The sequence below is a fragment of the Branchiostoma floridae genome, chromosome 7, assembly GCF_000003815.2.
Source record: "Branchiostoma floridae strain S238N-H82 chromosome 7, Bfl_VNyyK, whole genome shotgun sequence".
In the NCBI taxonomy this organism is placed as follows: Eukaryota; Metazoa; Chordata; class Leptocardii; order Amphioxiformes; family Branchiostomatidae; genus Branchiostoma; species Branchiostoma floridae.
This window is the reverse complement of record NC_049985.1, coordinates 9,744,072-9,770,219: the sequence shown is the minus strand read 5'-3', so window position 1 is coordinate 9,770,219 and position 26,148 is coordinate 9,744,072. Positions and strand designations below refer to the sequence as shown.

The 26,148-nt window shown below is 40.3% G+C and overlaps 1 protein-coding gene across 3 annotated transcripts in view; it reads left to right on the top strand.

Moving 5' to 3' along the window:
* LOC118418887 (protein KIBRA-like) overlaps window positions 1-26,148 on the top strand; it is a 46,480-nt gene that overhangs the window by 6,192 nt on the left and 14,140 nt on the right. The window contains exons 1-6 of one of the 3 annotated variants that reach the window (XM_035825004.1): window positions 5,834-5,960; window positions 13,376-13,416; window positions 14,480-14,643; window positions 17,648-17,704; window positions 18,289-18,337; window positions 22,413-22,492. In XM_035825004.1, coding sequence (XP_035680897.1) covers window positions 14,602-14,643; window positions 17,648-17,704; window positions 18,289-18,337; window positions 22,413-22,492 — 228 coding nt within the window. In that variant the 5' untranslated portion in view covers window positions 5,834-5,960; window positions 13,376-13,416; window positions 14,480-14,601. Of the gene's footprint in view, window positions 1-5,833; window positions 5,961-13,375; window positions 13,417-14,479; window positions 14,644-17,647; window positions 17,705-18,114; window positions 18,187-18,288; window positions 18,338-22,412; window positions 22,493-26,148 lie in introns of those variants that run through there. The other 2 variants (XM_035825003.1, XM_035825005.1) reach the window with 2 other exon arrangements.

The window sequence follows — 26,148 nt, the reverse complement described above, 5'->3', positions numbered from 1 at the left end:
AGGGGTTTGGTGAGAGACAATGAGTTTGGTGATAATGAAATAAATTCTCCATGTCTAGAGTCTACTCTACGGTTGATTCCGAGAAGAGTAGCAGGTCTCCCTAACCCAGTTGTTTGTTTATGATACTGTATGGTTGGCTTCCAGCAAGAGCCTGTATATAGCGTATGATTTTTGTTATGGTATCGGCATTGTTTGATCTTCCTCCAGGCCAAATTGCTGACCTATAAATGTAAACTCCACTCAGATATGCTATCTGGACTTTCAAAACTTTCTTTAGAGAATGATTCATCGTGCGATATATATTTCAGGTTCTTTCTTTTGTAAAATATATGGTACATATCAAGATGTGCGCATACTATTTGTAAACCTGTTGTTTTAGCTGAGTCTTGATGGAGTGTGACATTCTGACAGCATATTTTACACAACACACTTGATTAAGTTATCATGATGTGATATGAAATATAAGTTGCAGTTCTGGCAAAACTGAAAGTCGTCACTCATTGACGAAGATGTTGGATCTATTTTCCTCATGCAGCAAAAAGACGACATACAGTAGAGTTATTCATGGTATGCCAGTCGGAAAGGAAACAGCTTGCATGAAATATGGCAGGTGGAATTTATTGTCTCGGATTAGAGGAGGGTAAGAGGCCATATGGTGTAGTTTCTGCACCAGTTGTGGGGAGGGGGGTAGGTATTGCTGTGGGTATTGTCCCTAAAATTCATCAGAAAAACAGTTCTCCCTCGCTGAAAAACAGTCACTCAACCGTCACCATTAGACAATGCCGTCATGTTCATATACCTGAATAATTAATGCACGTGTTATGCTGGTATTGTATGTCCATTATTTCACCAATGCCACTCGTGCATGGCACGTCGACTATGTATAGAGCCAAACGCTCGCATGTGTATAGCTCCCATAAATCTTTAATAATGTGATCAGCCCAATGTAGGGGATACTGTTGCAAAAGTGCTTGAAGGAACTGATGGACAAGAATGGGAACATCTTGAATTTCAGGCTTAAGTTAAAGATTGGTTGACCCACTTATTTTGCTTTACAAAAAATGTAATCACAATCCTTGACAAAAGGGTGCTATTCGAGCTTCTGATTTCTTGTTGCCAGAATTATTTTGGGTCATTGGTGTAAGCAGTGTAGCAGTGGTCTATGGTCAAGTATTTTGCTTTTCCGAGTGTGGACAGAACCAAACGCCCTGAACATTGGTATACCGTATAGAAACCTAGCACTTTGGCATGTTACACTTGAAAATGATCATCATGATATACTTATTGCAGCGCTTTGATTTGATAACGTAGAAACTGCCTTTGTCTGCAAATGTACCTGCAAGGTTGGAGAAGAAAACTACACTCTTTGAAAGATATACAAATGTTTGCATACATACATGTTGTCATTTTAATGTTTGTCCCGCTTTTCCAGCCATTGTTACTTAGTACGACACTGAGTTGATATCATTTCTTTGTCTACTGATTTGACTATCAATTTAGACACAGAAAGTTGAGGCCTCACATCTGCTTTGAGATTGGTTGCAGACAGCCATGCCATGTGAGTTTGTGTGTCCCTTGGGACAGGCTGGCATTTGTCTGGACCAGGCTAATGTATTGGACCAGTGGGACCCTGTGGGCCAGGAACAGGTGTGTTGCCGTTACAGGTGTTGTTTCACACCTGGTTAAAATCAATAGTAAATACAGCTCTGACGACCTCATTGTGTCATTAGCATTATTGGTGATTGTCTTATATGTTTTCCAGATTTGTCACTGCACTGTATTTAATGTTGTTTTAATCATATAACATTACAATTTTGTTTATCTTTGTTTCAAGTGAAAATGATTTATTGTATTGTATTTTTTTAAATGCAAAATTTTTCAGTTACTTGATAGTTATTATAGTTTCTTAGGATTTGGAGATTTTGTGCTTTACAGTGTGTCTTTTCCCACAAAGATCTAGAGCTACAGTCGAAATGAAATAAAGCAAGAGATTGTATATTTGATGTACTATATCACGCCTAACATCTTCTGAAGCATATCATTTCTGATCACAGATAACACAGACATGTGTTTCTGTCTGCTTGTCTGGTCAGTCTTCAGAAAGCTACAGTAAAATGTCATGCCTCTGAGCATAAGATTAACATCTGTATGAGAGAAGGAACTGTTGAAGCAGTACAACCCTGAGTCCTGACTACACCTGTTTGAAGTGCTGTGAGAGTGGCAGGTATTTTGACACAGAGCAGTCTTCACTTTTAGATTTGGAAAAATTTGGAACCCCTAATTAACTAGATGACTCTGTAGTAATTTGATGTTAGATCTATAATATTTAGAATAGCATACTAATGAGGAAAGTATGCTGTTTCAGTTACCTTGTAAGTTACTGTTACAGGGCTTGAAATGCCCGCTTATAGATTACAGGAAAGGTATAAACAACATGTATTGTCATGATTGTGGAAGTCTAGAAAGATATTACAGGCTTAGTGTTGGGAAGTATATATCGAAAAAAGCAGGAAGTGAAGTCTTTCCAGTCCGGCTGTATATTTGATTTGGCAACATGTAAAATACAAAAGTAGAGATTCAGAACTCCTGGTGTTTCCGGATGTAAAGTGACCGACCATTCTTCACCTGCCCACCTGTATGTAAAACACTCAAAATGGAGGCTCTGTGACATGAAACCTGATGTCCCTATGAAGCCATCCGGCCGCCCCCCTCTCACTCTCTGTCCTGTTGTGCTGATGACCAATGCCCCCCAGGGCCTGACCACTTATCTGTGGGATCGGTAGTGATTATCTGTGAGCCAGGAGACAGCCGTTCCGCTCCTATTGTCCGACCTGTCTTTGTGCCGGTCGACATTCCTGGCCTTTTGTTCCGTGCTTGCGCCATTGTCCACGCGACATTCCATCCCCGATGTTTGGACGGGCAGCCACAAAAACACATCCACGGCTCCTGTATAGGGGGATATTAGTAAAAGTTGGGAGGTTGGTGGGCTAGGGGAAAGTTGTTGTGGCCTTATTTCAGGCCCACCTTTGAAAAGTTTTTTGATACTGACTTGGTATAGACGTTATACAAAGTTTATAGGTAGGAAGCTTCTAATAGTATCTCTAGCTTTCTTTCATATGATGTAGTAGTTCTAAAAAATATGGAAAAAGAAATGAGAATTCACATTTTGTGCTAAGCTACAATGTACAGTTGTAATATCCTTAGGACAGGTACTCTAGAGACTGTAAAATAGATTGCAGAAGAATAACATTAAAATAAAATATCTCCATTGAAATTGCTTGTTTGGACATAGCCAACATTCTTCTAAGGTCAATGGCTAGGTATTTGACCTTGAAAGTATAATGATGGTACCCTTAAGCAAACAACTTAATTTCCACCCTACTAGTCACTAGAAAAACACTTGATAGAATATTTAGACATCGGATATATTTTATATTTCATATCTCTTATGATAAAAGAGCTGGTTGGATATGAAAACTAGCATGCAGGTGGGCTTCCCAAGTTGGTAAGGTAACTGCATCCATTGTTTATTTCTACTGGGATGTTTTAAAGTTAAGAAAACAGCCCCACTCGCATTCCACAATTCTAGATTTCACACGTTTACTGACACAGAATTTTTCTGGACTGTACAGTTATTATGTAATGGAGACTTTTAAGTAAAATATTTACAATTCCTGCTGAGAGAGCATGTTAAAGTACAAACCAATGTGAAAGATTTCTCTCAGTTCTGACCAAAATACAGGTAGCAAGCAGGCTACACTACAACATGCTTAGTGCTATATTGTGTAATGTAACCAAGTAAGTGAGGCCCTAGAGCTTGACAAAGTGGGAATAAAGTGCAGCTCTGTGATATATCTCCTGTGCTGAAGTGATTGGTAGTTCACAATGCAAACTTGAGCGCTGTGGGAGATGTTGAGTCCTGTATCCAGTGTCAAGAGCACACAGGTCTGACAGGAGTGTGGAATAGCTGGCATGGTGGTGGCAGGAAGTACAGGATAGAGTTACTGTGTACTGTGTGTCACTCACTCTTGGAGGCTGTTAATTCCCAGGGAGCTAAAGTCTAGCAGGTTTTTTCGCAGAGTTAAGGGATTGACAGTGGAAATTGTAGTATCAGGTGGGTAAAACCAGGTGATTTTTTTTGGTTTGCAGGGGAACAAAGATAGGTACTCCTCTTGATGACAGCAGATAATTATTTGATCTTTAGTTCAGCTCTTTGAATTTTCAAGAAAGATGTAATCAATATCATAGCTGATGGGAAATTTCAATTTCTTTTATTACATGATTCTCATCTATATACACGTGTGATATATGTCAATCATGTCAGGCTTTTCATATCAAATAGATAGATATTCTTTAGTGTTAGAAACTCTAGTCCTGCTCTTACAATGCAATATCACAGCCCTGATTAGATGCTGTTTGCCAGTTGTGCCCTACTGCCCTGTTGTACAGACACAAAAACATGGAGAAGAGCATTCCTCTGTCAAAGATGATGTTGGCCAGTCTCCAAGCAGGAAGTTCTAACCCTTGAGAAGATGACTCCTGTTTACCTCAGTACCAGCTTAAAATTCCAAGAATGGGGCGGGAGACTTAATTGCTAATGCTAGCAATAGTTCAAATTCATGCAGTCAGTACCATTGAATAACTTGTTCAAAAAGAATGCTTTCAGAAAGCATGTTTTTTGTTTTTAAAGGCATAACTGCATAGACATGCGGTCGATGAAATTAACTTATTTTTACCATAAATAAGAGTTTTCGTTTGGACTTTTGAATTTGAACTACTAGGACGAAAGTCGCCGGGGTCGAAATTTTTTAGGCACTGGCGGCTTCAGTCGATCTTCAACCAATCAGTCATGCAGTCCTGCTGCAGCCATGGAGACGGAAGAGTCAACGAACAAAAGGAAAAATTCTGTGCATAGTTGATATGCAGGGTCTGCCCTTTGTGGAACTGTGCTCTTGTTGGGGTCAGGCAGATATGGGCGCAGGTTTTCTCTCATGACTGATTGCCGCACATTCCGCAGCCTCCGAGCAGCCCAGGCCGGGCCTATTTTAGACGCGGTAGTCACAATAAAGATGGCGGCCACGCTGCTGCATCCGGGATGGCACAGATATTTGTCAGTATTCAGAAATAGGGATGATCAGTGTCCTTGGGCAACCATTTTTTGTTTGAGCTATCCTGTATAGTTCGATATGGTTACTTGTTGAGACTGCCAAGTTTGTCTAAACTTTTTTTTTAGTCTAGCTTTTCAGAAGTTTGGCCATAAACTTTGATTCCGAAAGTAATCCAGCAAAGTAGCTCTTTTCTGTATACTGCAGCATGATAAGACATGATATCATATTTTATGTGATCATACTTGTATATAAAGAACTATGGTTAGCACTGAACAACTTCTTGCAATATCAAAGTGTGAGTCTTTCTTCAAGTGCATCCTTTCCTGTACCTTTATTACCTGCTCCCCCCCCCCCCCCCCCAATCAGACTTCCCCAATGACACAGTAAGGCCACAGGAATTTTGTACATTTTTGAGTACCGTAAAGATGAAGCAAGACAACATGATGAAAACAGGCGGCTTTGCTACATTTCCTCCCTGGAAATACGTGTTCCAGGGTTCAGACTTTCGCCTCAGACTCCTGTTGCTCCTCCAGTCTGGCATAAAAAATTTTTTTTTCAAATCCGAGAATAGATTTGCCCCTCCCACAGCACGGCGCCTTAACCTAAAACAATGCAGGTGCCAAATTTGTAGAGTCTACCCGGCAGCACTGCTGCATTAAGGCTCGTGTCCCTAATCCTGGCCCGGCCATGTTTACTCACTGCCCGGCTTGGTGTGCAGGCAGTCATGCATAGGGAGGGGAGAGGCAGGGCAGGGAGACGGGCAAACACCTCAGCCATTCAGCTCCGCAGCTAGCAGGTGCCGCCGCGCAGCCTAGAACTTTCACTGTCAAACAGTCCCATTCACGTTAACAGGTGAGTTCGTCTGTGTCTAGACAAGACAAAGCTTGAAGTTTTGGTAGGAATCAGGGCTCCTTTTTGAAGTTTCGTAGTCTGCGGTTGTGATGCCACGGCTCAGTTGAAGCAGGTTACTAAGAGTGGCTTCTTAGAAGCGGTGTCTGTTGGTTTTGAACCTGCCGGAATGCGGCACATCCTCAGTACCTTTCCCGCAAGACATTTCTGTAGTCAAGGTCTTTGTTTTGTACTTCTGAAAAGTAACAGAAGACTGTATCTGATGATGTTTGTGGTATGGTGGGACATGATGAGGTCTTGCGTGACCTGTCGGCAGCTTTGGCAGCCATGTTATCTAGGGAGCACTAAGCACACATAGACCTGGATCTTGCTGTGGATGGAGGCAGGGTTTATGCAAGGCTTGACATGTCACAGACAGCGAGATTCTTGTCAGAAAACATCCCCACAGACGTTGGTTATTTGTTGGACAACTGTTAGGGTTTGACCCGAATTAATTAAAGGCAACTTGCCGCAAATCTTATATGATTTGGTGAGACTGGTTAAGGACAGGTGAAGATTTGTGACCAGGAAAGAAGTCTTTGACTGTCAAAAAGATTCTGATAATTGTGTGTCATAATTCAGCTTAGTTTTTTTTTTTTTCATTATGGTACATATGCATTTTCTGCTTTTGAAATTGTTACTATATTGGATGTCAGACTTGTTAGTGCAAAAGTGGCAAGTGAACCCGTACAAAGCAATGGTTGACACTATTCATGCAGACCTGAAAAGGTGTCTCAAGAAGACTTCTTAAAGACAAGAATGCATACCAGGATTCCTTAGAGGTTAGGGAAGACCTGAAGGAGCAACTACTGTGGCAGGAAGATAAGACAGGAATGGACCTGTCTTAGATAAGAAGGGTTAAGATTTCTCTGAAACACATGGGGAATGCTGCGGACCTCAAGAAGTCAGACCTTCAAGATCTTCATCTCGATATGTTAGAAATAAGAGAAAAAATGGAAAGTTACAACATCATTCTGTTTATGTTGATTTACTTAGGTACAACAGTGGTGAAGTACAGCTGTGGGAAACATGTTGATATGAAACCTGGTCATTCTGGATAAAGTTGAACTGTAATTTCCAACACAATATTTTAGACTCATCAACTCTTTGTCAAACTCAAGGAATGACTTCTACCAGCACAAATGAACTTTAGAGTTATGAAAGCTGGTCAGTACACTTAAACTGTGAGTAACCAGGATTTATTTTTACTTTCTGAAAGGTCTGAAACTACTGTCATTTAAGTGTACGGAAAATTTTGCATTGTTGACCTGTAAGACTTTCAAAGTACACTGAAGTAGTCTTTCGCTTGTATCTTACTGCATTGACCAATAGTTCCGATAGTTGTCAGTTCTAAGACAGTGCCAGGAATGTGTAAGTGTAATGTTTGGCACAGCCCTTGCCTGTAGCTGGGAAACGCTGGACCATACCACTCCAGCAGGATTTATGGGGGTTTAATGATGTGCTGAAGACTGTTTTTACAGCCATCCCATAAATCCCTGGGGCAGCAACATACCAGCAACTCTATAACTCCTTCCATAGATTAGATATGGGGAGATTCCCAGCATTCCATGCCTTTTGTTGCCTACCTGGTTGCCATGGTAACTCGAGAAGGGGGTTATTGAAGCCCTCAGCACCCACACACCTAAGAAAACAAGGTGGAAGTGAAGATACAAGCTTATCTTTGGCTGGAAATTGATAAGGATGAAAAGAGTTACTGAGAAGCATTCTATCTTTTTTATCTTTTCTCCTTTAATACTTTAGCAAACACTTTTTCAGCTTTTGTAAGTTAGCTAAACTAGAAATTTGAAGATGTCATTGGTAATACTGACAATGGGCAATACTGAAGAGACAAAACTTAGTTCAGGTCTGTAAGGCCACACCACACCATCTTATTATCTTGGTCTTCGGATGTAAGCATGAGGTGAGGATGAATACTCCAGGTGAGAGAAAAAGTGAAACTGTGTGTACCAATGTGCATTCTCTCCTTAGTTACAGACACTATTTTCATTTTGATCTTATACTAGTTACAGCTCAGCTTTATTGAATCCAACCCGTACAAATTAGATTAATGTGGCCAAAGGATGACCTTTTTTGATGCCTGGCTGGTAGTGGTAGAACTTAAAGGTTTACGAGCAGAAATGTGTGGGTAAATAGAATAGATTAACTGTCATGGTATGAAGAGTTGATGGGCCCTGTGGCCAGCCCCCTCCATACCTCCACTGTTTACCCAAGGTTTATGGGTGTTAATAGGAATGTAATGATCCCAGCAGATAAGGGTGGAACATCTCACTCAAGATTATAAATCACCTAGTCCTAGCACAGGCTGATCTGTCTGTAACATCTATAGGAATATAGTGGTTACTGCATTTTTTAATCATGTTTTCTATAGGTTTAACAGTCGACCCTTTAGAAGTTACCACCTCTTGGCTCTAAACTACTGAGAATCACCTGGCAAGTGTGACAGTTTTTTTCCTAAGATGATTTTTCCCATGGAATGATACATTAAGATTCTTGTCTATCAAGACCACCTGCCCACATGGACCAGATTTCATCAATCCCGGGTGGTCTTGTTGGACAGTTTTGACTGTAGTTCGCGATACAATTTTTATTAGCCAAGTTACCAGTTAGAATGATGTAATATAGTATTTCAGTATATCAAAAGTATTCATCAACGTTTTGTGCTGGTTCATAGAGAAAGATTGTGCAGCTATGTCTGAGTCAGTTTTTACTGCTCAAGTCAATCATTGCTAATTAATGACCATAATTATTCCAAGTAATCAAGCATCTCAAACATTGTCCACATTCCTTTCTGTCATCTTTACCTGCCTGTAAGATGGACGACTTAGATACATGTTCCAACATGTCCACCTGAAGTATGTCCACTATTTTGTGTTACCTGTTGCTTATTGTAAGGTCTTTGTTATGATAATTTGGTGTTTGTTGCTTCTTTCACAGTTAGAAATACTTCGTGAAAATTATATTTACTGTTGCAACTTCAGTCAGCTTCAGTCAAAATTTTTTTCACCCATTGCCTTTGGTTTCAGTCAATTCTGCTTTCTGCTATCATTTTAGTACTTGTATGCTCTGTGCATGTACATAGAGAGTGATTTATGATGTAGTTTTGGCAAGCGCAAAACAACAACTTGATTTCTAGTGCCCCTTATCTCTGGGCAGATCTTCTAAAAATGCGGGATATATCAAAGCTGGTATGTCAAATATTTAACGTGTGTTACCTACGCTACCCCTCTCAGCAAACTACACTTCTGGCATGGGGGAACATTTGTAGAGGGAATAAAACCGCTAAGGAGATATCCTCAAATAGTTGGACATTTATAGTAGATGTTAGGTAAGTTCAAAGGATTAATGCCTGTTGTGTAGCTCACTAGATCATTGTAAATGCACAATGAATGTGAACAGTTTAAGTTGATAGCAATTACTGTAAATCTCCTTTTTTTTTAGTATATCATCTTTAATTTGTGTGTGTCGCCCAGACTTATTCCACTCTTTTTCTCTAAGAGTTTCTGTGTTCCATGTTTTTTTTCAAAGAGCGACCGTGAAACCACAGCCATTACAATACTTTGGATGAAAAGTGTCCGAGTTGAAGATGTTGAATACATAACAGTGTGTTGCAGACAGGTGTGTAATTGGTGCCACATCGACATTGTTTGGTATTTGTTAACCTGTCAAAGAGGAATGTTCTCCAAGGTTATAAAAACAGGACTTGGATGTAGGGTGGTCATTCAGCAACAAGGTCGCGGGCACCCATCATTGGTTAGAGGTCGCTGGGAGCAGGGGATTATGGGAAGAATGCAGTGGTATTGAAGTTAAATGGATGTACGGACAGGTCGGAAAGAGATGAACATTTTTGTTTGTCTGCCCGTCAGGGACAAACCATCAATTTAAAGAGACGAGACCAAGATTCAGACAAGCTAATTGTAGATAAGGCATATGATATATGATACATATTATCTTGAAAGTTTCTTTCCCATGAGTAATTCTTCTGTGACTGTTGAATTTATTTTCAAGTCATCAACTTAATAGGCTGAAGATTTGGTATAAACATTTTGAAGCCTTGATTGATTGTTATAGAACAAGACTGGATAGATTGTGTACACCTATAATAGTAAGATGTTTCCATATCTTTTGGAATATGTTTAAAGCTCAATTAAAAAGAACTGACTATCACTAAGTTTTTTCTAACATCTCTTGGGATGCTGTGGGATTTATAGAATATCCTCCCTATCTAAAGGACATTTCGTGGAGATTTTAGTATTTCTTGGTGACAATGTTCAGAGTTGCAGCTGTGGCTCTAGTGGCAAATAATTCATCATCAGTTATGAAGGCAAAAAAGCAGGCTGTTTGCTGTTTATCAGCGCTGGCGGCACACACAAAGGCACGGAGGTATGCGAGCCGTCTCCCTCCCTGCTCTGCTCGACCTGACATGCAACACTCCGCATGGGTGGCATCGGGGTGGGAGGGGGGCAGGACGCGACCTCTGACACAGTTTAAACTAAAACTCTTATCACATTGATATAATCTGATACAGGAATGTGTCCAAGCCATCTGCAGTTACATCCCGCACATTAGTCCACCTTGCTGCCTATAGTCAAGGATAGCCAACTGAAGGGGACAGAGTTAAATGAACTTAAGTAGCGAGGAATTTGTTGTCTTAGAGGTCAGTCTGGAGGTCGGCTGGCTTCAGGGTCGGAATGTACCACCGTAGAGAGCCAGCCAGCTATGTCAACCTGTTCCTGTGTAGAAGCGTAGGTCGGACAGTCAGGTTGTCCAGGTGTTTGGAGGAGCAAGGTCAGGGTGCAAGGTAGACTGCCATTGGTCCTCAGTAGGGCTTATAGGAAAGTGCGGGCACCAGTGAAGCAGTTATCACAGCGGCAGATACAGGTAATGATATGTACACTTGTACGTACATCTTCTTGTAGGTCTTCCATCCAGCTTGTGCTTTGATGAAGGGCTTGGTAGATGAATTGTTACCATAATTGAAATGTACATGAACATCAGAAAACAGCCGAATAGCCAATGTTCTGGTAAACTCCTTGATGTAGAGGGTGGGTGCCTTTTGCAAAATGTACTTTGTCTTTGGTCTGTTGGTTTCAGACCAGAAGGTGAAGGTAAGTATATGATAGTGTAAACTTACACTTGGAAAAGGTATGCAACAGGTGCTGTGCCTGATGATGTGTGTCCGTTTCCTGGCTGCATTACCAGAGTAGAGAATGCCCTGAGGGAAGTGGCTTTTCTCTTCAGTTTTGTACTTACCTTTCGTTAGCCTGTCTATTATAAAAACTATACGGTATTCACTTTTCCTGCATATTGTTTACAAAGGTACACATATGTTAGGATAGTTGTGTAATGTTTGATTTCAGCTATGCTATTTTGCAACATCCTAATGTGCTCCTAATAAAATAATACTACTTCATGCATGTGTAAGAGAATTATATAGAGATGTTAGATGTATAAAGACTGCTGATTGTTGGTTAGTACCTGTTTGCTACAGGGTCCCAGGCTTTATTGGTACCTGTTTGACACAAGGTCCTAGGGATTGCTGCTTGGAATGTTGGAAGGGCCTTGTTTGTTTGCTAGATGTCAACTTTTTGACTCCCAGCCAAGTTTCCACATTCCAGGCCCCAGGCCTACTCAACACATCTCTTTGACCAGTGCAAATATTCCGCCACTGCCTAGGTGTCCCTGGATGGGATACATAAACTACTTCTTGGTCTATCGCATAACTTTCTGTCTATTTTCTGGTCGTCTGTTGCTTTTGCAAAAGAAGCACTAATAGGCTATATATAAGTTGATTATGAAAAACCCAACATACTTGTTGAAAAGAGTAGGGGTGTTGGTTTGAAATGCAAGCCACAGCGAAACATGTCGAACTTCACCATTGGCCGTCAAAAAAGCAGTGCGCTTCCTCCCAAGCATTACCCTTTGAGTTCAACCTGCTTTCATAAAATTCATGAGCAATTTCATAAACTTCTAAGTTGTTTTCTAACTACATGCACTTGGTAAGCTGTTGACGGATTCCAGTGTAGCATTCTATTCTTCATGGTGCAATAGCTCTACATCACTAGGTTTAGAAGTTCACCCTTTTAGGTCTAGACTAAAGCTATTTCTGTTTTGGCCGTAGCCATGAACTAATCTATCTGTGTCAGAAAATGTGAGCCCACAGATCAGAGTGGAGAACAGTTATCCAGATTGCTATGTCAGCTATGTGGCCCTGGGGCAGTGGAGTTCTCTGTGCCTCCACAACAGTGTCTCTCCTTTTATCCACCAATTTATCATCTCAAGCAGGAGATCAGGCCTTCATTGTTGTAGTGATGGAAAATTGATCTTTATCAGTGTACATTTATCTTAGCATCTGTGTGAATAACTTCAACATTGCCATGAAGTTTTTAAAACACTTGTGAGTTAGACTTGCTGTAGATTGGTTTTTAATTCAGTATTGATGTATCCTTAGACTGAAACAAATCCAATCAAGTGATCGTTTTGTGTATAAACATGACTTGGTGACACTTTTTGAGCTATTTTGGATGTTGAATAGCTTGGGTATGTTTTTCACAGTGCTGCCATAGTTTCTCTGGTTGTATCTAGGGGAGGGGTTGGTATGTGTCAAAGTGCTTGACATAAACCCAGGCCCCCATTCTGAGCTCTCCTCCAACAGTCCAAATTCCTGGGCACCTTTTCATCAGGGATGTTTTGTTGTAAGGAAAGGGTGCTCAGGGATGACCTTCTTAAATGCCCTGTGCTGTTTTTTTATGGTAACGAAATGTATCTTGCAGACTTCCCCAAGTTGTAGATATTCTCAAGTCATTTGGAAACATCTTCAGTCAGTTTTCACTGTCAAAAAGGCATTATAAGGGTATCCATATGAATGACTAATTAAAGAGGTTTTCTTCAAGTAAGCTAACAACAATGATAACCACAGACAGCCCCATGGGTTTCTCTTGAACCAGTTTGCTTGGGCCAAAATGTTTCCAAATAATCTTTCCAATGTTTCAGCTATACACATAGTGCGAAGATGTGGCCATAATCTTTCCAATGTTTTAGATCTACATGTAGCGGCAATTCTTTGCACGAGATCTTAAACTGCACCTAACAAGCAACAATCACATACATGTATGAATGTACAGTTATATTTAACCACAGTAAAAACATGAACACATCCGTGCACCAAAGTCGCACTTTCCACAGATTTCTTGCTGTCCTCAGTGAAAAAAGAAAGCTATAATATCATGTTTTCAAAATTGTGTAGTACATCTGTGTTTGTTTAGATTTAATAGATGTATTGTGTATGTTTATGTTGGATTTTTTCCATGTGTGATGATGACTTCAGTGATGACTAAAGTTTGTTTGTTACTTTTTTACAGGCACACGAAACCACAGACTTTTGCAGACTGCATAGGAAATGGTAAGTGTTTTCTTCTCTAATTCAAAATTACAATAAGATTTCTTTATGCTAGTTTATGCTAGTGTTAAGATATAAAAACTTTCAATTTTCATGGACCACACTTCAAATTTTGCAGTTAAATTTGAAATAAAGTTATCAAACTTCTACCACAATAACGTATGGCTATACATGGAAAGGATTTAAGCATTCCCCCTCTTTACAACAGAACAATCTATGGTACTATTGTTGCTATAATGGCCGCTTAGGAAACCTGAGCATCAACATTCTCTTGTGTTGGGAAACATTCCCAGGATAGTTCCCAAGGGAATCGCTTTGTTTCTTTTGTTGCCAGACTGCAATTCTTGCCATGCCCCAACTATATCGGCCTTTTCCTGTCCGACCCTTACAGAATGTAAGGTCACCTACCTGCTAACCTCACCTGTAAACAGTACACAGGCTGTTGACCTTGACAACAAAGAGTATGTGCACAGAAAACAAAAGGTTTACAGGTGCAATTTTGATGACCTTTGACAGGTGAAACATGTGATATGGTTCCCTTGGGCATTTAGCTCAGGGAAAGGCTAATGTGGTAGGGCAAGGGGAATGGCATGATATACAGTTGGCGAACAAAAGCAAGGTTAGCTGATGGTACAAAGAACGGTATGCACTGTTACATGACATTGATAGACAGGTTAGTCAAGAACTTCAAAGTTTTTAGAACCTTTCTTCAGTTGAAAGATCATCTGTTTACATGTAGCTAGATAACAATGTCTGGCACTCAACTGAAATTGGAAATTGACAAGATAGGGAAAGTTTTTGAGTTATTGAGAACTCTTATTCTTTATCAAAAGACTTTTTCTTTATTCAAAACATTCCTGGTTATTGTTTATCAGATAGTTTTCTGCCCGAACCATGCACCAGGGAAGATCTGGAAGTTCAGATCCCCAGAGGAAGGGCGTATGTAAAGTACTGAAGCCGAAAAGTGTAATGATGACACAAGAAGAACAAGAATATTGTTTTATTTGTACATGAGTGGATGCTATCATGGAGTGTTCTTATATATGTTGCCCTTTGTTTTCCACAGAGCTCCCTTTTGGTTGGGAGGAGGTGTACGACCCTCAGGTAGGGGTGTACTACATCGACCACAACACCGGCAACAACCAGCTGGAGGATCCTCGCGAGCAATGGAGAGGAGAGCAGGAGAGGATGCTTAAGGACTACCTGGTCACCGCGCATCAGGCGCTGGAGGTGAGGAACAAAACTTTCCTGGTTACTGTTTTTAGGCTGCACAAACAATTTTTTCCTTGAGTCTGAGGCATTTTAAAGTCAGGTGAAGAAAGAGGACAGAATGCCTGGGAAGAAAACTTGAATCTGGCTACATTCACTCCCTCTGACGTCTTGCTTGAAGATTAGACTCTGTTTTGACATTGATTTCTAGTCCAGCTTTATTCTTTAAAGTCTAGATTGTGTGACTTAAGTCAATGCATATTAAGAGGTCAGCAACAGAATTTCATATATGAATGGTACTACATTTCTGTTTTTCTTTAAAGTTTTCACTAAAATGTCAGAAGTTGGGTCTAGTTTTCATATTTCTGACAGTTACAATCAACTTCAACTTCAGTAAATGGAACAGATTCGTGTCAACTTAGATATAGATTGCTAGGATTAGCTAAGAAGTGATGGTGAAACGATTGACACCCAGGAACTACCCATTCTGTAGTTCTGCCTTCGGCAAAGTGTTACGTCACGCACTTGACCATGGCACAGGAAGGGTGAGCATTCCCTGGATGCCACAGGGGACCACAGAATGGAAAACACATTTGGCCCTGTGTAGGCCGGAAATGATGCAAGCTGGAGCTGGTAAAGAATGTAACTAATAAGGGGAAATGAAATAGCTGACAACTTGGCTAGATTGGCAGCTTTCAGGATTTGTAATATCCACCTGCAGTTGGCAGAAAATTATTTGAGATTGCAGAAAAAACATCAACAACAAGCATTTCGTCAAGCTAAGAGAATACAGACTTGGTTATATGGATAGCACTTTGGAGAAAATAAAGTTGTTCTAGCTCTACACGTACCTCTGTAGGGTTTCATTTGCTGTTAGTGTTACAGGAAAAGTGTACATGCTATTGTAATGGCTTTCTTGTTTTGTCAACAATGTGAAACGAAACCTTCAAAGTTGTAACTTTATCAGTGGGAAGTATATCATTGTGGGAAAAATCCAAATTTTTCTTACACTTCAAATCCAAACTGAATTGATCCTTACCATGTATAGAGTCTTATGGGAATTTCTTGATGCATTTAAGAAAAGAATGTGTGTATACAAAAATCCTATTTGTTTTTGAGTCATTATAAAAACCATGTCCCAAGTTCTACCAAAGAAGCACACAAATTCCTTACCAGCATTCCAACATAGTTAAGAATTCTTGACCGCTTACTGTTTCATTCAGAACAAGGCCTGGTGTTTCCATAGGCATGACTGACCATTTCTGGAGAGTTCCTCCCATTCTGGACCTGCCCGGCCCATTCAATCATGTTTTTAAGCATCTGCCAGTGTCATTACCTAAACAACTCTCATAGTGGAAGCATGTTTTCATCAGCATTCCTTCACCGCTTGGCCTTGTTCTCCAAGAACTTTATGTTTTTATAACCAGCTCTTTGTACCAAATATGTACTGCAGGAAATGTAGTTTCAATAACAGTTACAGTTGAGAGATCCTGTATTCTACAAGAGCAAACTTGCTTTGACTTTGAGAATCCCTTTTGTTAAAAATTGCATCATATGATTTTGAAATTTTGTCTAAACCCCCCACCAAAAAGCATAAGGATATGTGAGTACACATGAAAAAATCACATTGGCTATATGAACCGCCCAAAAAATGCATAATGTAACGCTAATTCACCTTTATTCGTTGGGTAACCTATATCCGTTGCTTTTAAATGCAGGGTACGAAGGCACATCAAGTCAACAGGTGATAGTTTTAAACTGCAATATCCTGAAAATATTGCAATTTGAAACTAACGTCCGTCGACGTGATATCCCCAAATACTCTGTTTTTAAAAACAACGGATATAGGTAACTCAACGGATAAAGGTGAACTAGCATTACATCTTGTTGGATTTTGAAGAGCATTCTGTAATGCCAAGTGTTTTTTTTTTTTAATTTGAAAGCAATTACCTGTGTGTATGCAACATACCAAAATTTTGCTCATTTTCTATTTTGGCTGATAATAGAATATGACATTGTTAATGGTAATCCTATGACTTTTAAGTACTTCTCCATCCATCTCATAACGAGAGACCCGACTGCTAAACATTCCTGCCATGCTCCTGGTTTGAGCCCCCAGTATTGATTAATTAGGACACTTCCTGGTGGAGTTACAACAACCCCATTACAGGTAATGACCACTCCCCAAAGTACCAAATTACCTTAATACCTGGCTATTCATTTCTCCTGTATACCGGCTATCCCACCTCCAGCCCAGGGATTTGCTCATTTCTTTCAGTGAAGGCAGGGCCATTCCAAGTCATTTCCTTGGTTCTAGATCTACTTCTAGTCATTTTTACAAATAACTAATCAAGAAGTCAAACTGAGAACAAATTGTTCAATGGAAAATGTCAGCCTGATGATATTCACTCCCTAAAGCTGTGTGTTCCAAGGTACAGACTTTCCTCCCTGAATATGTTTTCATGTAATTGTTGCTCTTCAAGTTCAACATGATTTGTTTAAAACCTAAGAACCAACAAATTGTTATGGCCTAATGCAATTTCTCAATATCTAGCAAAGTCAAAGTTTGTCTTAACTGCATCGAGTGTTCCTCCAGCATTCTTCCCATACTAGGATATAGAGAGGAATCTGTTGTTTGCCTGTACAGTGTTTGACTCCTGTAGAAAAGTGTAAGGTGAAGTGCTGGTCTGCCTTATATACTGTGTGGGAATCATATCAGAAAAGTCTTACATACAAATGTTGGCAAGGATCTACGATACAATGTACAAACAGTTTTCTTAATAGTAAACTTTGGGGTCGGGTAGTCTAATATTTTTGTGCCCTCTTTGATTTTCATTACCAGCTCCCAACGTATTGTGTTGCATTTGATCAGTTACCCTTTTACAATGTATTTTCAATATCCTGGCCACCCTTGAACATTTTTCTGTCATAGTAACTATCTGGTAGAAGAGAGAAAGTACATGTCACAATGAGTAACGATGTGTGATATGATTACTGCATTCAATCGCTTTCCTTCCCGTTCCAGTGCAAACAAGAAATCTACAACATCAAGCAAGAAAGATTGGCGCTGGCTCAAGATGAGGTAAGAGTCCTGTGGTTAGAGTGATGACAACTTCACTTAGTTTGGCAATATGAGCTGGACACACCCCAGCCTGACATCAGCACATTGTTTATCAGTGAAGCAATGTTTCCACTCAGATATTGCAACAGGAAATCCCTGCAGAGAAATGTAATAACGTTAGCATTTTCCAATAAGTCTTGGTTGGAATTAAGTCCTTTTGAAGTAAGCGATCGGGCCTGTGTGCCGTTGTGACGTCATAGTATCTTTTACCAAGGATGGAATGTTTTCTTTGATGGTTGCTCAATAGGAAATCGCCAAAGAGAAATGTAGTTAAGCTAGTATTGGTTAGAATTCGAAGGTTAATCATATGTTTTTAAGGCATGTTGCACCAAGTGTTAGGGCATGACTTCCTCTTGCCTGGTCATTTGAGAGGGATATCCTGAACTATGGATCTCACAGGTGTTTCCAGTGATGATGAAGCTAATGGATACAGTAACGTACAGGTGGTGTGTAAATTCATAATAGCATTACTTATCCCTTCATAGTATTTCATCTATTTGTTGTGACAGGGACTAACAAGGAATGTTGCTTGTCCTTTTTTTCAGTTCCAGCACCTGAATGATGCCCTCCATGGCTGGAGGTCGAGTACAAGTTGTAAGTACAAACTTAATAACAAACCTAAAACTTTTCTTTGCACTTCTCACACATTTAGCACACACATATTGTGTATTGTATCATTTTCCATAACCACTGTCTTCTTTCAATCCTGGGCTCTATACTTTCTATGATTATGTACAACATGCTCTTACCTGGATTTGGCCATAGAATTTATGGTATTGAAATCTGCCATCAGTTGGTACCCTTTTAAAGTTTTACCTTTTCTCGTTTCCTTAAGAAGAAATATCACAGTTGTTGACCCAATCCAACATAAAATGCCTTCAATTTTGTATGCTCTAAATTGCAGATCTCTTTCCACCAATACCTTCGTGCTCATTTGGTATCTTGCGTCAGTGTTGTCTAAAAGATCAATTTGTCATTTTAGTGCTAGTAGTTCAAACAAATGAAGAATTGTATTTTGCAAAGTTTTGGGTGTTATCTTGTCTTCCGAATCATGCGTTTGCATCATGAATCGTATTCAAAGTTTAGTTCGTATAAATGCAATTTTAGTTGCTTAACAGTCCAGCGTTCTGTGGTGAAGTCGGCCTGTTTGTGTCTGTCAGGAGTGCAGCAGAGAATAGCTCAGCAGAACACAGTCTGCCGTGTGACCTCTAGTTATTAAGATCCTCGCTGACAGACAGGGTTCTAGCTTGCACCCTCATCATTTATCATTGGACATAATTTTTGTGTTCCCGACATACAAATACAACAGCCATGCTGTCATCTTAGCAAGCAGAAAATCTTCACCGAGTTATTGGGTTACCTTCACAAAATGCTTCATGTGGAAAAAAATTGAAATTGGATCAAATTACTCTTTAACAAGACTAGCTCAGCAAGAGATAGGAGAAGAAAATTTGGGGAGGGAACCTTGGTGACAGGTCTGGTGGAATGTTGCCTAATGACTGTCCTTCATGGCAGGTCTGGGAGGAGATAACATCAGTAGTTATCATCACTGCACACTCCCCGCCCCTATCAGCCGCCCAGATCTGCCTGGACAGTAATGTTATCTGTCCCCCAGCCCCCTCCCCTTTCTTCACTTTGGACCTGCAGAAAGATGGACCTTACTTTTTCTCCAGGCCACGCCAATTTACTTCCTTGGTTCGCAGATATTTTATAGTACGAAGGTGGCAAGAGAGCTGGAAGGAAATTTTTGACTCTAAAACTATGTACCAGGGTGCAGAAATTTCTGCCGATTCTTTTTCATTGTGATCTTTGAGCTTCGCAAATTTTTTTTTACAAATCTAAGAATGATGAAATCAAAACAGAGGGGATTTATAGTCCCCTATAACAAGTGTTTAGTTTTCAAATAGTTTTCCTGTGTAGGTTACCCTTTGCCTCTAGTCGCTGGAACTTTTTTTCCTCATGCTTTAAAGCAGGAGAAACAGAAAAAAATCAGAACCGTAAAAGTATTTGTGAGAAATGGATTGCGGTAGATGCAGTGATGAGTGTTTGAAACCCTCTGGTAAAACCAATGCACAGGTGACCAGACTTTTCAGTCATCTGTTTGGCCTGGAGCCAAGCCTTGCCACTGTGGCCACAGCCATTGTGTACTAATTACACAGTTGCCCCACACTCTCTTTACTTTACTCTTTTCTCTGGCAAACCTTCGACAAAGACAGAGAATGCCTGGAATCTGCCCCCTGCCAAAACAGATGGACTAACTATTAGCAGTTCTTTGTTTGAGCCAGCTTGGAATGCTCCTGGGCTAAGACATGTTAAGCCTTCATTATGGCTGTCCCTCTCACCAGTGCATATATGCACTTAGCTCTGCAGGACAGAAATGTACGGTATGGTGAAACTTGGCCGGGAAACTTGCACACAAAAATGGGGGAGGGGGGCATGACATTGTACTTCTCTCATCGATAAAGGATGTATATGCAATGTAGGGTATTTTGACTGCTCCCCAAGAATGATTCGTCTCAATATCAGACTGGTTAGTGGAACCCTAGCCTGATTAAATCTCACTTATAGCAGCCCATCATCCACCGACCTCCTGAGGGGCCAGTTACAGCCCCGGACAGCAGAATTTGTGTTGCACGGACTAGTGGAACTCTGAATAAGCTACTGAATGTTTCATTGCTAATTTTTAGCCCTTAGCCTGCTAGGATATCTATTGGGTACCTAATTTTTATTTGTTAACAAGGTAGAAAAAGTAAGCATCAAACTTTCAGTGTTGTATAGGCCTGCCGTTAGTTTAGTAACTGTGATTCTTGACATTCATCCTTATTTGAATTGGAATGGCCCTTCAAACATTGACGACACCCCCCTCTAATCACAGTGCCAGTGGCGACGGAGACGGCCCGCACATTGTCGGCCATTGTTTGAAAGCAGATGGGCCACAAAGATCGCTGACACCTCGGTAAAAAGAAGAATGTTGGGAATTAGTGCCCTGTCAGAAACCTTTGTCTAGACAGGTTGTGCCTTTGTTGGGCTGCGTTTACACGTGGCGTGCCAATTGTCAGTAATGATTGATAACCGCTCTCAGTTAAACTAGAACAAGTGTTTATTGTACAGTTTTGATTTTGATAGAATATGATTAAAAATCCAGATGTTACAGGCAAGAACCTTTGTCCATCAAATAAATCCTGTGTCGAAAAATTATGAAAAAATTGTAGCATCTATGGCCTATTTGTTTGCAGTCCTGCCTTTGGATCAGAGGGTTACGAGTTTGTATCCCGTGTATCTTTGCTCCCCCAAGCTGCACGATAGTGAGTTGCAGTCTTTCATAATGGGACCACATTTGATCCACAGTTCATTTAGCCAGTCTTTTTTCTTTTCCTTAGAAAGAATAGATTTTCACTAAGCTAACCTCGTATTCTTCTGCATAGCACTTTTTACTTCCAACATCTATGAAATTTTTTGTCAAGATTGGATGTTACAGATACTTTGGACAATACAAAAGTTTGGAACCATGCAGACATCCACAAGGCCACTCAGTATCCTGTTCATTAGGCTTTTCACTACGACCTTGCATCTCTACCTTGAGATTTTTGTCCAAGAGAAGGCCAGAGGGGATTAAGATTGTTGACTGGATCAGGCAAAAGAACAAATAGCTTGGACCTTGGCATTTTTTTGCCAAATGGTCCATAGGTTTACATCAGGTGTCAGTTAACAATAGACAGGTGAGAAGCTAATATAAACAATATGATGTCCACTTCAGACAGCTGTACAATCTTGTGCTCTTTTTCAAACATTGTCACATACTGTGTAATGCCCACACTCTGTTCTTTGGGTTTATGTGACTCTGTGTAACTAGAGGAGGTAAAACTAAAAGTCTTCTTCTTTTATGTTGTCAATCTATCTCTTGATGTTTTAACAACATTACAACACAAAGTATACTCTATAAGGCCATTGACCAAGTCAGTATGTTTTCCCAATACAACAGTATCAAGAATGACTATACTCGCTTCTAACTAATCTATCAAAACATTAGATGTATACCATATTTTTAATATCATATGACATATCCCATGCAAGTGTATCATTGATCTGAAGTTTTAAGGGTAGTTACCCAAAAGGTCATTAGTTCATCCATGCAGTTTGAAGTTTAGTCTGCAAAAGTTATGACCAAGTTGTCATTTTGTACAGATCATGTTTCTCGACAGTACAAAGTAGGCCTTTATGTACATCCTGATTTACGAAGGGAACCTTGCTTGTCATTTTTGTTGCTGAACATTCCTGTCTTCCAAAAACACCTGTCTCACCTTTGCTACCTACAATAGAACCATTGTTATTGATAAGTGAAAGGCATGAGCCCTGTTGTGTCAAGATCTAGCAAAAGAGTAAACAGCAAGTCTGCCTCTCTTCTCCTTATGTACTGCAAATAGTATGTCCTTGAGAAACGTACCTTTGGTCTCAATGACTTTGGCAGAAGCTATAAAGTTTCAACTAGTTTAATGGCTTTTTTGAAGATCTCGTGGTAGTACAACTATAAACAACCAGATTTCTACAACTGAGGATTGTGAATATATAAATGGAAGGCATTGTAATACTGCAATTCTGTGTATTATTGACAATTGTTGTACGAAAAAAGTATCCATCTCTAACCTGTCCTTTTGCTGTTCCCCTCCAGTGTGCTCCTCCTCCTCCACAGCCAGCACCAAGTATGACCCTGACCTGCTCAAGGCAGAGGTGGCCACAGCCAGAACACGGGTAAGTTCAAATACTTCCAACAGGCTAGCCTGGATACCATACCCCAGCTCGATCTCCAAAATATCTATTGTGTGGGGTAGATATTTTTGAGATCGGGCTGGGGTCTGGTATCCAGGCAACCAACAGGTAGGAGTAGTGGAGTGTGATAAACTCCCATTGCCATACTCTTTCTAACAAGTTGCAGAGAAAGCAAACAGTCTTACTATTTTTCAAGTCTTTGGTATGACGCAGTCTGGGTTGTGAACTGATTGATGTTCCCTGCTAAGCTTTTGCACCCAGTCCCAGAACACAGGTAAGGCAGGACAAAAAGTTTCAAAATTCACAGATTTTGAATGAACCATAATTTGTTTATTGTAACGCTAGTTCACCTTTATCCATAGGGTAACCTTTATCCGTTCTTTTTAAGAACAATGTATTTAGGGATATCAAGTCGACAGATGATGGTTTCAAACTGCAATATCTTGAAAATAATACAATTTGAATCTACCATCCATCGACTTAATGTCCCTGGATACCTTGTTTAGCAACACAACGGATAGAGGTTAAAGGCGGATAAAGGTGAACTAACGTTAGTAACAATTTGACTTGTTGGAGAGGATGCTAGATAGATTGCCCTCCACTAGTGCAACAGTACATCATACTACATGTTACAGGTTGAACTACCAACTCCTCAGACCTATAGAAGAACCCAACACACATATCAAAAAGAGTATTAGGGACCCAGTGTGCTTGACAAGAAATGTGAGTGGGTAGCAAAGGGAGTTACACTTTAAAAAGCACCATGCTTCTCCTCCATTAGACAGGATGACTTGTTTTCCCTTGCTTACTGGGATTGTCAAAAGACCAAACTTTTGGCCCCTAAGTTCAAAGTTACTTTCCAATCAAACAGCAGTACAAGTTTTATACAATTGTCCAGGCTCCGCCTACGAACACAGCTGTCCCTTTCAGCAATAATGACTGTGTACTTTTACCGGCATTGAAAGAACCAAAGATGCATACTTCTTCAAAAGTTCATTACAACTGCAGGTGGTGTGTTGGGATGTGTCCAATACAATACCAAGGTCAAAACTTATGTGCTTCAGTAAACATGGCTGGTTGTCAAACATGCCAGTATATGCTTCCTCTATGGACCTATTACAGTGAAACCTGTCTATAGGGGTCACTCAAGGGACTGACCAAATTTGGCCCCTATGGGCAGGTGGCCCCTATAGGCAGTATAGCCAAAAAGGTACATTTCACCACAAGCAATAAGTGACAAGGCATTCAGCTTCCACTGAGATACTGAGTATTTATTGACATATTATTAAGGTTATACATTTAAACTATTAAAATATGAGTTTAAAACAAACAGTTTAATCAAATAGATTTGTATTACTACTACTGCTCCCTTATTTCTGTATAGTCAAAATGTCATTAGCTATTAACAGAGAAGACAGTTTACTATTATTAGACATTAACACTAATCTGAGTCCGACCGACACCTGCTCCGAAATCAGCCGCTAGTTGACGGGGGGACTTGCCGTTCTCGGAACGCCGAATGACCAACGTCAATGCGTGTCCCTCGGGAGTCGAAGCCTTTGACATCGTATTTCTGAGTCAAAACTGACAGACATTTGCTTGGTTCTCTTGTCTTTTATACAGTTAGAATTGTCTGAACGCGAAGTCAGCGCCGCCATTTTCCTTTGTTCCTCGATCTGACTTTCTGGATAGCTTGGGTCACAGCGCGAGTCTCCGGCAACTTTGCCAATCGAATAGACAAATCGTGTAAATTCCGATAGTTGCCGGCAAAAATTAGACGTTCAATCACTGCTGATCACAAGTTCATAATCATTTCTAAACATCAAAACGCCACAAAAACTTTCACTTGTTCAGGAAGGCTCGGCTTGACTTGTCTGCATGCGCCATTATGCCAAGGTGGTCACGTCGAAATAAAACTGTCTCTACGTAGGTTTATTTCTTTGACAAAAATCCAACTTCGTCTAGTTCTTACATAAATAACGTTGATTTAATTGATTCTTATCGTTTTTATACCATAATCACCGTATTTTGTGCTATAAATCAGAATTCTTGTTGCCACATTTTACCTTGGCAAAAATGGAGTCGCCCACTGACCCCTATTGACCTTGTTTATCTTCTGAGGCGGCGCCATCTTGGAAAATTTACGCAAATACAATTCCGATATTTTTGGCCCGCGGAATACGAAAATTAGACCAGCGTACATGGATTTCAAGAGCCTATAACATCAGATACATGAACGGACGGTCTACTTGTAAAATCTGTCCATATATTCTTTCAGTCTGCACAGAAATGACGATGTAGAGAAGGGTAGAGTGCAAAGAGTCTGAGACGAGAAAAACGTCAACAACACGTTGGTGGAAAAACTTCGCATAAAATCACATAATTTTGTAAAATGTTTCTTTATTCAATGTTTTCTTCGTAAATCGTTCAATTTGAGCCTACATTTTGCTGATGTAGTGCAGAAATTGAAAAAAAAGTGAACCCCGCGTGGGTTTAGCGCGGCGTAACGCGGCCGGCCAGTCGCGCCGGTGACCGCTATCGGCAGTGTTGGCATAGCGGCCGGACTGAAAATCGGCTGGCCGCGACCGCATTCGACAGGTGACCGCTATAGACTATTTCTTAATGCTTAGGTCAATGGGAAAAATCCAAGGGACCGGCAAAAAGTGACCGCAATGGCCAGGTGGCCCCTATACTCAGGTGACCCCTAAGGCAAGTTTCACTGTATAGTCAATGTACTGTAGACAAAAACTCATTGTTTTACTTTTGAACCAAACCAAACCAAACAAATTTGCTGCTTCTCTGTCTAAAAAGAATAATGATACAAATTTGAAGAGTAACTGGAAGATTAACTTGAAAACAACCAAATTTTGCATTTATGTACACTATTTAAGGAAATGAGTATATATTTTGTATAATCAAAGTTTTGCTCTTAGCTCTCTTTTTCTGTTTTGCCCCTTTCCTGTTGTTTGAGTGTCAGAGAACCAAGTGAATGAATTGATCCAGCCTTTGGTCCATCAGAAGTAAGCAATCGTCTGCTATTGCATCACCATGAGAGGTAGAGGAAAGATTGGGGTGTTTAGAAACAGGCTGAATAACTGGTTTATTCTTCCTGAACTTTGTATGACCTCCCATGGAAGTGACCCCTGTACGACCTTGAGCACAATACAAACATTGACTACCACATTTCTAACTTAGGGTGGGGACCAGAACTGCCGAAAACTTTACTTTACAGATGAAGGATACTTTTATATTATTGGAGCAAAACGGACCTTTCAAGAAGGGTTTTTGGGTGTATATTCCATACTTGTCGGCCCCTGCACTGAGAATGAGTGACAGAAGTAAAACATTCTAGACAAGTAAATATACCAGCTGTGACAGGACAACTTTCTGTGTAATTAGAACGTGAAGTGGCCAGAAGTAACCTCACGTTTTTTTCGAAGGCGGCTCAGATGGCGCCCACTCTCTGTAAATTAGTATGTCACAGTGTTTAGGTCCGACTAACTACCCTCTATGCGGACTGGGAATGGGTGTCAGAATTCTGAGGGAAAAAAATGTTGATTAGGTCAGATTTGGCACAAGTTATCAACAATGGCACATGTGTGCCCAAGGTCTCACAGCGCCCAGTAGAGGACATACCT